General features: G+C 53.4%; 5 protein-coding genes across 5 annotated transcripts; 3 read left to right on the top strand and 2 right to left on the bottom strand.

Moving 5' to 3' along the window:
• Window positions 1-17: 17 nt before the first annotated feature.
• BO82DRAFT_347361 (aldo/keto reductase) lies at window positions 18-1,412 on the top strand (the record flags this gene model as incomplete). The annotated part of the gene is made up of 8 exons (XM_025633783.1): window positions 18-86; window positions 148-294; window positions 365-469; window positions 527-723; window positions 774-858; window positions 913-968; window positions 1,024-1,169; window positions 1,237-1,412. 8 exons carry the CDS (start codon window positions 18-20, stop codon window positions 1,410-1,412), a joined length of 981 nt encoding a protein of 326 aa, XP_025486496.1.
• A 432-nt stretch (window positions 1,413-1,844) lies between these two features.
• BO82DRAFT_436735 (MFS general substrate transporter) lies at window positions 1,845-4,244 on the top strand. The gene is made up of 10 exons (XM_025641137.1): window positions 1,845-2,190; window positions 2,244-2,286; window positions 2,346-2,509; window positions 2,567-2,761; window positions 2,816-2,991; window positions 3,057-3,134; window positions 3,187-3,393; window positions 3,447-3,514; window positions 3,569-3,664; window positions 3,723-4,244. The coding sequence occupies exons 1-10, from the start codon at window positions 1,909-1,911 to the stop codon at window positions 3,947-3,949; spliced, it is 1,536 nt and encodes a 511-aa protein (XP_025486495.1). The 5' UTR covers window positions 1,845-1,908; the 3' UTR covers window positions 3,950-4,244.
• Window positions 4,245-8,163: 3,919 nt separating this feature from the next.
• On the bottom strand, window positions 8,164-10,148 carry BO82DRAFT_347355 (putative C6 transcription factor; the record flags this gene model as incomplete). Its single annotated transcript, XM_025633782.1, has 3 exons — window positions 8,164-8,865; window positions 8,924-9,213; window positions 9,261-10,148. The coding sequence occupies 3 exons, from the start codon at window positions 10,146-10,148 to the stop codon at window positions 8,232-8,234; spliced, it is 1,812 nt and encodes a 603-aa protein (XP_025486494.1). The 3' UTR covers window positions 8,164-8,231.
• A 308-nt stretch (window positions 10,149-10,456) lies between these two features.
• On the top strand, window positions 10,457-11,831 carry BO82DRAFT_359239 (NAD(P)/FAD-dependent oxidoreductase). The gene has a single exon (XM_025636525.1). The coding sequence runs from the start codon at window positions 10,493-10,495 to the stop codon at window positions 11,717-11,719; it is 1,227 nt and encodes a 408-aa protein (XP_025486493.1). The 5' UTR covers window positions 10,457-10,492; the 3' UTR covers window positions 11,720-11,831.
• Window positions 11,832-11,966: 135 nt separating this feature from the next.
• BO82DRAFT_387398 (uncharacterized protein) lies at window positions 11,967-12,784 on the bottom strand (the record flags this gene model as incomplete). Its single annotated transcript, XM_025638309.1, has 2 exons — window positions 12,459-12,784; window positions 11,967-12,397 (listed from the first exon to the last, which is right to left on the bottom strand). Exons 1-2 carry the CDS (start codon window positions 12,769-12,771, stop codon window positions 11,967-11,969), a joined length of 744 nt encoding a protein of 247 aa, XP_025486492.1. The 5' UTR covers window positions 12,772-12,784.
• Window positions 12,785-12,914: the final 130 nt, after the last annotated feature.

The raw sequence follows: 12,914 nt of genomic DNA, 5'->3' as shown, positions 1-12,914 counted from the left end.
TAACTATCATCCCCAATATGGCTTCAGGACGCACGTTGAAGTTGAACTCGGGCTATGAGATCCCTGCCGTCGGGCTTGGGACCTGGGTATGTTGCTTTTTGAAAGAAACGCCCGGGAAGATGGATACTGATAGCGCGGTTGTTCCAGCAATCGAAGCCGAACGAGGTGCGCGAGGCCGTGGTTGCTGCCCTCAAAGGAGGCTATCGTCACATCGACGCTGCTGCCATCTACGGCAACGAACAAGAGGTTGGAGATGGTATCAAAGCCTCGGGCGTTCCGCGCGAGGAGATTTTCGTGCGTATACCCATCATTTGTTGAATGTGAATGGCCTTTGAGTTCGGAACTGACCGCGACGTGGCTCTAGCTTACCAGCAAATTGTGGAATACCCATCACCAGCCCGAACATGTCGAAGCCGCCGTGGACAAGACTCTAGCCGACCTTCAAACCGATTATTTGGACCTTTACCTGGTAGGAGGCAACGCTGGTGCTGAAGGGGGCACGTTGGTGACTGATTCGTTGACTTAGATTCACTGGCCAGTCTCGTTTCGTTATTCCACCACCACCAACCAGCCGATCGTCGAGGAGACGGGTTTGATCGATGTGATCGACGTGCCGGCCAAGGATACCTGGGCAGCAATGGAGGAGCTGGTGGCCAAGGGGAAGATTCGCTCTATTGGAGTGAGCAACTTCACCCGGGAGAAGATCGAAGAACTGCTCAAGACGTTCGTGCACTCATCTCATGAAAGCAATGAGTTGACTGACGTATCGCCAGAGCCAAAATCCTCCCTGCCGTGAACCAGATCGAGGCGCATCCCTACCTTCAGCAACGAGACCTTTTGGAATGGTCTAAACAACAAGTGAGTTTGCTTAGGATTGTGTCTAGAGGGGTTGTTAACGGGTGTCGTATCTAGGGGATTGTGGTAGAGGGATACTCTCCCCTCGGAAACAACATTTATAACATTCCGCGGTAGGTGGCGTTAAGCATTTTCCGACTGCAGGTACGGTAACTGACGTGGATCTAGCGCGGTCGACGATCCTCTCGTCATCGAAACGGCCAAGAGCCTGGGTAAGACTCCAGCGCAGGTGTTGATCAGCTGGGCAGTTCAGCGCGGCACCGTTGTGCTGCCCAAGTCGGTCACCCCCGAGAGAATCCAGAGCAACTTCGAAGGTATGTCGTATTTCAACGTCTATCGGATACTGAGGTTGTAGACCTGACCATACGATCGCCAACTTAGATTTTGTCCTGCCCGAGGAGGCATTCAACGCGATTCAATCCCTGGAAAAGCACCAACGCATGAACTTCCCGGCCCGCTTGGGGATAGACATCTTTGGCGAGGTGGGCGAAGAGAGTGCTCGGAAAAGCGCACTGGCTTGGGCGGAAGAGCAGAAACGACTCAAGGCTCAGGCTTGATGTATGCAGTAGAGCGATGGAGACTAGAGAGGATGATTACAGTACAGTTACATAGATGAATGTCATGGATATCCGAGTCCCTTCGCAATGGTCACTCGACCAGCCCATTGTCGTTCAGGCAGAACATGTAAAGTGCATAGGCTGGGGAAATTCAATACTGTATGGTACAACACAATGGACTGGTGTCACTTGCGAGTGAAGATCATGAGCCTCGTGGTTGACCTTCTCCCCGGATAAGAAGAGGCAAACAAGAGTTCGTTTCCGACAGCAGTGGCTCTTTTCCGAATTATACTAATCAAGGGTTCACGGTCCGTGCTTCACGGCCCTGCTACCCCGCAATTACCAGTGGAAATTACCCCAGATTCTTCTCCATTTAAGCTTGGCAGAATCCTGGTCGGTCTCTGTCTCCTTGCCCGTGCTGTGGACAGGTCTGCTGATTCTGATCCCACTTCCATTCAAATTCCACCCCGTGAACAGAGCTTCTATACCAAGAGCCATGGCTGATATCAGGAAAGATGTCACTGCCGACCATCTCGAATACAGTGACGATGGGAATCCCACCAAGAGCCAGGACAGGGACCTGGTACGCAACATTCGCAACCTCCCCGACGATGAACGACAACGACTGGAGAAAAGACTGGTGCGCAAAGTGGACGTTCGCCTGCTCATCATGATCGTGGTCATGTACATCTTGAACTACCTGGACCGCAACAACATTGCAGCTGCTAAGCTGGCCGGGCTGGAGACAGACTTGAATCTGAAGGGTGACGAGTATCAGGTAGATCCACGCTCGGGAAAACATTCTTCAGTGCATAATTGACCTCTTTCCAGCTCTCGGTCAGCATTCTGTTCATCGGATACTTGCTTATGCAGGGTACGGCTAGTTGATTGGTGTCCATTGTTGGGGTTCTCAACTAATGGATCCGTGCATAGTCCCATCCAACATGATCTTGAACAAGCTGGGAAAGCCCTCGCTCTACCTCCCCGGGTGTATGCTGGTATGGGGCGTGATCTCCTGCGCCACTGCTGCCACGCACAACTTCACGGGTCTACTACTTTGTCGTTTCTTTCTGGGATTTGTCGAGGCCGCGTATTTCGTATGTGCGCCGACATAGCCTAATCGCACAATTGAAGCCATGCTGATGACTTGCTAGCCCGGCTGCCTGTATCTGCTTTCCGCCTGGTACACCCGAAAAGAACTTGGGAAGCGAACCGCACTGTTATATTCCGGGTCCTTGCTATCAGGTGCCTTCTCCGGTCTCATCTCGGCGGGAATCACCAGTGGGCTGAACGGCGCCCGAGGCCTGGGCGCTTGGAGATGGTTATTCATCATCGAAGGATCGCTTACTGTAAGTTTGCGACGCACCGCGAGATTGAGGCAGAGGGATTAAGATTGCAACCAGGTATTTGTCGCGTTCATTGCGTTCTTCATCATCCCCGATCTACCACGAACCACGCGATGGTTGTCGGAGGAAGAGAAAGCCCTGGCTGCCTGGCGGTTGGAGGCCGACATTGGTGAGGATGATTGGGTGGACCAACAGCACCAGTCTATGTTGCATGGCGCCAAGTTGGCATTCTTGTAAGAGCTTCAAGACGTTGAGCTTTGGAACCCAAGGGAACGGTTGCAGCTAACGCTCAGTCCAGCGATATTAAAGCCTGGCTCCTACTGGGAACCATCTACGGCTGTACAGCTTCAGGAGCTGTAACTACCTTTTTCCCGAGGTATGTATCTGCATCAACCATCCCGACGAAATATAGTGCTCATGAGGTTTAGTGTTATGGCTGGGCTTGGAAAGAATAATATCGACACTTTGCTGCTCACGACACCACCGTATTTGATCGGAACCATTGTCGTCCTGATCAATGCCTGGCACGCCGATTTGACGGGCGAGCGCTATCTGCACATCGCCCTGCCTCCGATTCTCGCCATTGTGTCATTCATCCTCGCCATGGCGGGAAATTCTTTTGGCGCACGATATGTGTATGTTCCTTCTTTTTCTGGGACTGTTGGCCATTGAGGCTGACTGGAATTAGGGCGATGTGTATCATGCTCCCTGGAATTTATTCCAGTTATGTGGTGGCCCTGGGCTACATATCCAACAGTATGGCGCACCGCATGTCACGCGTACAAAAGCACATCGACTAACGAGACACAGTCCTCCCCCGTCCTGCAACAAAACGAGCGGCGGCCCTCGCCTTGATCAACTGTCTGAGCAATGTTTGCCAAATCTATACACCGTATCTATACCCGAGTACGTTGCCTTTCCAGCATGATGAATCAAATGATTGACTAATTTGTCCTAATGACAGACTCGGCTAACCCAAGATATATCACGGCATTCAGCGTCAACATCGCAATGTCTTCCATGACCATCATCTTTGCCACAATTCTGCGTTTTTATCTTGGACGACTGAACAGGCGCCTGGACCGAGAAGAGGGAACCGAGACGGGGTCATCGAGTGGCCAGCGGCACAACAATGAAGAACATGGGCTGCCTGGTCAGGCCGTGACTCGAGGGTTTAGATTCTTGCTCTAGAGTCGCTGGATAGATAACAACTCGATGTTTCCCTTTGTGCTGATCCTGAGGACATGGGAGCCTGTGCAGTACTTCAACCCCAGGATCAGGGCTGGTGGATATTCAGCTGCTTATCCTGTCTGCCGAGTCAACAGAATAGAAAATGGAAAGGTTTCAGGGGAATACATCGGCTTGATTGACCCATTTCTCTGGGCTGATCGATAGAGGGACAGAACTAGCGATGAAAGTGGGGCGTAGTTCGTGTTGGCGTGGGAATGAGGGCAATTCTTCCCGAGACGGAGACGCCGACCTCCGCAGATGGAGCCATCCATCCATCCAGATACGCGCTCAAGGCCCACTGCCAAATGACTAGATGTTATAAATGGGAAAAGTTTCCTGATTGACTTCACCTTCCTCGAAAGATTCCATCCCAGTCCTTCGCAAAGTCTACTTCGGCCCTTGTGGCCAGTCCGCTCCTTGACTTGGTTGTCATTGTCACTCGCTTACCCACACACGATCATTTGAAGATCAAATATGAAACTCACTCATTCCCTGTGGCCACTAGTATGGCTTCTAAGTTACGACATTGGGGCTGTCTTCGCCACCGACATCGACGTCTGCACCCAGGTCACCCGCGATGCAGTGGCCAACGGCGATTTCACAGATGAGTCGGCATGGACCTCGACCTCGACCTCGGACGCATACTCGATCGTGACCAGTGGAGGTGTTAACAATGGCGGTTATCTGTAAGTTACTGCAGTATTGTCTTATTGTGCTTCCATATGTCTTAACGCGCAATACCCAGTGAAATTCCCTATAGCACCTCGCAGAATGGGTTCGTGCTGGAGCAACCCATTTCACTTCGAGAGGGCCCCTACTACCAATTCAACATGTATGCCAACCTATTCGGAGAGGCAGACTCGAACGGAGCCTACCCGTACTGCGAGATGGATGTCTACGCTGTGACCGAGGATTCCTCCTGGTTTGTGACCTATGGCTACGTTTGGTCTTCGGATGGAAGTGCCACTGGTTGGGATTTGATAATGGGACAATGGCAGTCAACGACCACCGAGGCGACCCTCCGGCTAAGCATTACCTGCTCGCAGGCTTCCACAAGCACGCTCCAGATCTCTAGCGTCTCGTTCTTGGGGCCGGAGGTGGTCTGTACATCCCAGTGTGCAGCTGCCACAACCACTTTGACCGGGGAACTGGTCCAAGACGGCGACTTCTCCGACAACGAGAGTACAGTTTGGCGTGACATGTCACGGAGCACTAATCTCGACTTGGTGGACGACGATGCCCCGGGTGGTGGTCAATGCGTGTAAGTTAGGGGCAAAGCAGTTTATCACGAACGCTTACGCTGACCCGGTCGGTCTAGGTTCGTGTCAGGCTCGAATTATAACTTCTACCAACTCAACCAAACCATTGCCGACGCACAAGTTGGACAAACGTACGTGGCTTCGGCTTCTTGGAGACTCAAGGCAGAGGAGTATGACTCCGATGTGGCCGTCTCTTGCAGTATCGACTACCGGCTGTCGGATGATGCCTCGGGACTCCTGTTGGATCTCTTCCATGACGAGGTCACGCTGTCATCCACTGATAGTGGTTGGATGACGGCGAAGGGAAGTTGGGATGCCACGGTTTCGGACTTTCAGATTCTCGTCAGTGTGCAATGCACCACCGATGACTATACATATCTTCCCGACATGGAAATTGCCAATGTCCACTTGGGTATCCAAACCGTGAGTTGCCCAGTACGTACATCTTCATCAGCAGTGGTGGCGATCTCGACTCCTGTGCGTTCATCGTCTGCCATCCCTTTCTCAGCAGCGATTCACTCGTCTGCAATTGTTAGCCCTAGCCGTGCCGTTGCTTCTGCTTCTTCTTCGCCCGCCTCATCCGTTCTGGCAGTGTCCTCAGCATCAATCCTCTCGTCTGCGAATGTTAGCCCTAGCCGTGTTGTTGTTCCTTCTTCTTCACCGTTATCATTACCAGGGGCCGTGTCTTCAGCACCAGTCTCTTCGTCGCCAATCGTCAGTTCCAGTCGGATACCTGTGTCTCCAGTGTCATCTGCAGCCATACCGTTCTCAAGGCCCATTCGGTCGCCGTCCGCTGTAGTGAGCCGCAGTCGCATTGCCGTTTCCTCTATCTCTGAAGTTCGCACTGCCTTCACTCCTGTCACGACGCCGGTGGTTGTCCCAGTTTCAGTTCCCAAGTTCTCGTCGATGGTAGCTTCATCAGCGCCTCCAGTCCTCCCTTCAGCTGCATTGTCTTCTGCCCCGACCCAAGGCAGATCTACCGTGACGCCAGCCGTGACTTCAGGCGTTTCGAATCTACCACCTAATGGTCCCCCTGTTACCTCCGCTGTTACGAGGACTGTGCCGAGCACTGATGCTGCGACATCAATTTCTGCCGGGTCTGACTTGACTACATCCACCGTCTTCACCACTAGCACTGCTACAATCACGGCATGCCCTTCCACTATCCCTAACTGTCCTGTCTCAAAGAAGACCACATACCTCACGACCGAAACGATTCTTGTCTCAACCACACTCTGTCCTGTCACAGCCACTGCAACCGTCGTCGACGATGGCTCCTATACCTCCACAATTCTGACGACCCGAACGATGACCATCACCTCGTGCGCTGCGAGTGTCACCAACTGTCCTGCTCGCGCTCAGACCACATTTATAAGTACTCAGACATTGGTAGCTGGAACCACGATCATTCCGGCCAAGTCAACTCTGGCTACCGCAGCAGCCGATCGCATCCCTGCAAGTGCAACCGATTCCGCATCGCGCTATACCCACACTGTGTCGCCCGAGGCTGGTGAAGACGGTGTAGCAGGAAGTCGAGGAGGTACTGGTCTGGCCAGCACCATCAGCCACTATGAGGCAGCTGCCACATCCTCCGTAAATGGCGTTGTTCCCAGCTTGGAGACTGCATCTGTCTCTACTGGACCTGGAGCAGCCGTCTCAGACTTGAGTTCTAGTTCGAGTGACGGTGCAACTTCAGGCTTGAATATCGGCTCGGGGGTAGAATCTAGCTCTGGTTCTGGTTCTGCAGATCATCTACCATCCGAGTCGAGCTCTAGCTCTGAATCTTCAGCCGGGACTGGCTCTGTCTCAGGCTCTTTCCCAGGCTTTACCTCAGGTTCCTTCACAAGTCCCTCCGCAGGTTCCTTCACAGGCCCCTCTACAAGTTCTTCTACAAGCTCCTTGGCTGGAACCCTTCCCGACTCCCCTTCATACACCTCGGATTCTGGGTCCCACTCTTCACTCGGGCTCTCCTCTAGCTCCTCATCCAGCCAATCCTCTGGTCTTTTTGACGGGCATTCATCTAGACCTGCCTTCGACAGTGCCGCTAGCACAAGTTCTAGCCACAGCTCCGGCACCGACTCTGCGCTTGCCTCTACTTCCGGCTCTGGCCCTGCATCCGGCTCTCCCTCCGGTTCCAGCGCTGTCACCAGCCCCATCGCGTCGAGCAACCCTGACTCCACCCTTGACTCGGAGCCCATCTCGAACGACGCCCAGTCCGCAGCAAGTTCTTCAAAATTGGAATCCGAATCCGGCGTCTCGGCTACTTCTACCAATGCGTCTAATAGTGCTTCCACGGCCCAGAATGTACCTAACCCAATGGCACCTGCAAGCATGAAGGGCATCGAGACAACAGACTCATCTTCAGTTGCGGTTGCCTACACTTCGACTCCGTCGAAGCCCCCCGTCAACTCGTCCGCAGCATCATCCTTCGCCACCGTGAAAGCGACGGCGCACACGTCTATAGTGCAGGGGTCGTCCAGTACCGGGAGCGCTGCTGGGCCCATTTTCACCGGTGCTGCCGCTAGCCATCGCGAGCAAATTCCGGTGTGTGGGTTACTTGCTCTCGTCGTCGGTCTTTGGATGTTGTGAAAGCTATTCCGATGGCTTGATATGTATTTGCGCTCACACACCCTCCCCCTTGGGTTTGTCCTGAGCTCAACCTGGGTCAGACTGATATTTACGAAATATACAATTTTAATATAATCTCACTGTTGTGACGCGCAAGAAGAACAAGGTAGAGGATTGCTGATCAAGGGTCGTTAGCGTCAACCAGAACATCAAATTATAAGGCTTCGTAGACCCCTGGTCTTGAATTTGTGGTTGCACAATGGAGAACATTTCACCTTCACAGCCAATGATCTTGATCTCTCAAAAGAGGCTACGGTGTGAGAACGCGTCAAATTTTGCGATGATGGTATCATTTCTATATATTGGATTACTAGTGGAGACTACTACCAGCAGTAAGGATGCTCTCCGATCTGGATTTAAAGACCAATTCCTAGACCCCATGACGGATCTGCATCCAAATCTCCCATGTTGAACCACCCGCACATGTCTTGCAGAGAGTCCAGGGATAGAAGGACATCCGACTCGGAGCTAGACATTGAGGCTTCCGGCGTAGTTCCCGATGCCGTTGTCCCATTCCCGTGAATTAGACCGGGTAGCTCACTGGAGCTGGTACTCTCCCTGGAGCGCGCACTGGCCGCTGTTGCGGGGACAAGACCAAGCACATGGCTCGCGATCGTCTGGATCTCGCGGACGTTCTTCGAGGTCCTGGGCCACCATTCGCCCAGTGCCTTAAGGCATCCGATGATCAATCGTATCTGGTCGCGTGCAATGGTCAGGTCCTTGCCTGCCAAGAGGCAGTAGCAGGCGGAGAGTAACGAGAGGACGCCCTCGCTGATCATGCAGGTGACGAACGGGGTATGATGAAATTGTTGTACGGGGAGGGCCAGAAGGCGGACCTGGGCTTCGACGGATCGCAGGACCCGGACTGTGTGGACGTTAACTAATTCGGGGGTAGGGGCGTTCGGAGGCGGGTCTCGGGCGCAGCTGGATAGATCCTCGACTGGGTTGAATTTGAGATCGGAAAAAGGCCGGTGTAGGCCGATAGAGGCGCTTGTGAGGGATGGTGAGCTCGATTTTCTTTTTCAGGAGCATTCCGCAACAGGCTTACACGTGGATGAGTAAGTGCGCTTGAAACATGAGCTCGTCAATCTCGCCGGTCTTGCTCATCAGCTGCTTCCGGCTCCGGGGCAACAGCAGCATCCACCCGTCCAGTATTGAGTCGGCGGTCTGAATGACTCGGGTCGAGTCCTCTTTGACTGTATTCCTTGGAGCGGTCGCGATCGCCATCGCGGCGCATCGCGCGGCACCAACCAGGTAGGTGAAAGACGAAAATACCGGGTCATCAAGGGCGAACTCGCGGCAGTCAAAGTCTTGCAGAGTCTTCGGCGCCGGGATTTCCTATTTTCGCGTGAGTCGAGGCAGCATGTGACACTTTTCATACTTACACCTGACTCATATTCATGCTCTTCGCACGGCAGTCCCGCCGTGGCCTGAACATCTAGAAATGCGAAGGTCATCGTGCCAAGCGTGCCTGCAAAGAATAGGTCCAGAACATAGACTGCCCACCACGCCCGCCGCCAACACTCTTGTAGCACTCGATCCTCGCCGCCGTGGGTGAGGGCAAATTGCGACTGATACATCTGCAGTTCTTTCACCAGTCGTCCTGCTTGTTCATTCTCAGACAATGCTTTCTCCTTCCGCCCATACCAGAACAGAGCTATGGAGTAGAGGAGGCGGGACGGAACCAGGACGGGGTCGAGGGGGGGGGCTTGGGCCAAGCAGGTTTCGGCTTGCTCCTCTAAAGGATCGGACCATTCGTGTGCTAGATATATATGACCTATACAATACATAACAGCAAGCAGGGGCCTCCATCGGATCTCTTGACTGGAATCCCGAAGGAGGGTTTTCAGATGGGCCCGGGGTGGTGCATAAGGATGCAAAGAATGGAAATGGCGGTAGTACGAGTCGAGCAGAACGGCATGATCTGGTTGATCGATCTGCGTCTGCACCCAAGAGGAGGGGGATGTAGAAGATGTCGATGCAGAAACAGTGGATGGAGGGATCTTGGATTGTTTTGTGCTGGCTGGGATGTTGCTGAGCAGATTGGTCTCTATCTCGGTCTCTGCCTCGGTTGCTATTGCAGCGGCGGCCAAGCGCTTGCGCCGTTCCGCCAGCGCAGCACGGTCCAGACCCCCACGACGTGACCGGGTATACTCACACGGCTGAGCCACTTCCACGCAGCGACTGCAGGCGGGTCGCTTGCCGTCGCATTTGAGATGTCGACTCCGACATGGTAAGCAGGCTAGCGATGAACGCGTGACTTTGGAAGTCATGGCGAGGAATAGTGATGATGATCTTGCTATCGATAAGAAGATGAGATGGAGAAGAAGGAGTGGGGGATGGGGGACCGCATGACTCAGCATCACTGAGACCCAACGCAGACTAGCGCCGGGTATCCGGGAATCCGAAAATCCCCTGCGGGTATTCAAGGGTATTTGAGGAATAGCCGATTGTATAGCATCAATACTACCTTAGAACTCTGATATCCGGAATCCCGTCCACAGAATTAACTACCCTATAAATCTCTAGAAGATGCATCTGCGTGGGTTCCTTGTATGTTCTCCAGCTCATCAATCGTTCCTCTCTCATATTTTAGACCACTCGACACTATCCCAACATGCCAGCCAAAATCGTCATCTTGGGAGCCGGATTTGCCGGGCTTTGGAGCGCACTGGCAGCCCAGCGTCTCATCAGCCTCGCCAATCAGACCGATCACATTAAGGTCTTGGTTATTGCTCCGAGTGCAACTCTAGTTCTCCGGCCTCGTCTCTATGAGGCAGAAGCTGGCAACATGACCCACCCACTGGGTCCCCTTTTCGCTGCCACTGGCATCGAGTTCTGCCCAGGGACCGCCCAGAGCATTGATTCCGAGACGCGCATTGTTCATGCACAGTCCACCGATGGATCCGAATACCACGTCTCTTATGATCGCCTTATCTTGGCTACCGGAAGCTCCGTCGTTCAACCGCCAAGTATCACTGGGCTTTGCCAACATGCGTTTGACGTGGACTCTCTAAAGTCTGCTGCGAAGCTTGACGCGCATCTGACCACTCTCCAGCTTCTGGACGTCAGCGCTGCGCGAGATACCGTCGTGGTCTGCGGGGCTGGTTTTACGGGAATCGAATTGGCCGCGGAGCTACCCAAGCGATTGGGTCATATTGCCAATCTGCGGGTCATCCTGGTAGATCAGGCTGAGGATCTCGGCTCCGAGCTGGGACAGGGTCCGCGTCCAGTCATCACACAAGCCTTGAGTGAGCTTGGGATTGAGAGTCGATTGGGCTCGGGCGTCCAAGCCGTGGATGCAGATGGCGTCACCCTTATGTCCGGAGAACGCATCGCCACCAAAACAGCCATCTGGACGGCCGGGGTTCGGGCCACTCCCCTCACTCAGCAGATCCCGGGACCAAAAGACGTTCTCGCACGAGTTTTTGTTGATGAATGGCTTCGTGCCCCGTCTGCCAAGGATATATTGGTCACTGGCGATGCCGCGTGCGCCATGGCGGATAGTGAAGGGCACTACGCCTTGATGTCCTGCCAGCATGCCCTGCAACTAGGTCGGGTGGCGGGTCATAATGCAGCAGCCGATCTCCTGGGTGAGTCTCTGGTGAAATACTCCCAAGCAGCCTATCTGTGCTGTCTGGACCTGGGCAGTTGGGGGGCCGTGATCTCGGGGGGCTGGGAGCGGCAGGTCCAAATGTCCGGGGAAATGGCGAAGCGCGTCAAGTGCTATATCAACCAAGAATTGATCTACCCGCCTGAGGATGCCCACGAAGCGTTGCGAGCTGCGAACCCAATTAGACCAGGCTCAGACGAGTTGCTACAACAGATTCTACAGGTTGTTTGACCGGGCTTGCGGGGTTATGTCGTGACCACCCTCTTTTCTCTCTCTCTTTATTTGCTTTTTTTTTCTCAGTGGCTTGATGTATCTCTAACAGCATAGAACGTTTTCAGAACTGGTTATATCGATTCTCCAAGATCTTAGTTGATTGTCAGTTAGAGCGGGGTATTGCGCACTATCATACATAAAGCCAATAACATACAAACTCCTCGGACCCGCCGTGAGCCTTTTTTGCAGCCATCGAAGGGCGTGCTCAAGCTTTCCGTAAGAGGACGGATTGAATTCCATTGGCGAACAGCAGTCTCGCATACTGATAATGAAATTGTTTCAAGATCTCAGAGCCGAACGGTACATTCTTCTGGGGGTTGCATTGAAATGACTGCAGCTCAATCTGCACCTTGTTTTCGGCGGTCAAGTCTGTGTTGCCCTTGCTTCTCCCCTTTCCTTCAATTCTTGTGATCTGAAATCGGTGACAGCCCGCGAAGGAAGATTCGTCCGACCCAAAGCCGTAGTCAACCCAACTAGCGCGCGGACCGGTTGTGGTCACTTCTGACTCGGTTGCAATGTGCTTGTCTAGAATTATGAATGTGCCGAAAAAACAGGTGCCCACCGGATGGAGCTGGGAGTCGGAGACATGCGCCTGGCGCCAGAGAGTTGGGGCCGTGTGGGTTTCTCTTGTAAGGCCTAAGGCATCGTTCCCTCAATGAACTCTTCTATCACTCGCATTGACTCAGGAGATACGGACCGGTATACTCCACAGGTAGAATTCTTCCCCCAGCAGCCGTCAGCAGCAGCCACTCCGGGGCAAAAACGAAGCCACCAAAAAAGCCGCTCGTAAAGAGCGCAAGAACTCTTTCATCACTAATTCCAGCTACCGCGGAGGCAGGAATGGTCTGGGTGATGCCGTCGGTGCCTATGATGTGCTGGCGTGGATTGACATAGGATGAACTGAGTGAATTGAGAAATTCAGGGCGCACCGCAGCCGTCGAGGAGGAGTAGCAGAGGGCGTGGAAAAAAGGTAGTCGAGGGATTAATCGGGCAGACATCGTTGGTAGCATGCATCGATACGACCTCTGGGACACTATTGACTGTATTGTTATAGTTCTCTATTTATACTTGCGTAGATCCTTCTTCCGACTCTACCCGCGTCCCCTTCCGGGTTGTTATCGGCATGACTCAGAAATAGCGGTGTTGCCAACTA

Source organism: Aspergillus uvarum, assembly GCF_003184745.1.
Source record: "Aspergillus uvarum CBS 121591 unplaced genomic scaffold BO82scaffold_88, whole genome shotgun sequence".
Lineage (NCBI taxonomy): Eukaryota > Fungi > Ascomycota > Eurotiomycetes > Eurotiales > Aspergillaceae > Aspergillus > Aspergillus uvarum.
This window is presented reverse-complemented; position numbering and strand designations above follow the sequence as displayed.

Bases quoted from the DNA above. Each gene is read 5' to 3' on its own strand.
- BO82DRAFT_359239 (XM_025636525.1), top strand. From the start codon at position 10,493: ATGCCAGCCAAAATCGTCATCTTGGGAGCCGGATTTGCCGGGCTTTGG.
- BO82DRAFT_436735 (XM_025641137.1), top strand. From the start codon at position 1,909: ATGGCTGATATCAGGAAAGATGTCACTGCCGACCATCTCGAATACAGT. The intron at 2,287-2,345 runs GTACGGCTAGTT...ATCCGTGCATAG, and splicing joins CGGATACTTGCTTATGCAGG to TCCCATCCAACATGATCTTG. The intron at 3,665-3,722 runs GTACGTTGCCTT...TCCTAATGACAG, and splicing joins TACACCGTATCTATACCCGA to ACTCGGCTAACCCAAGATAT.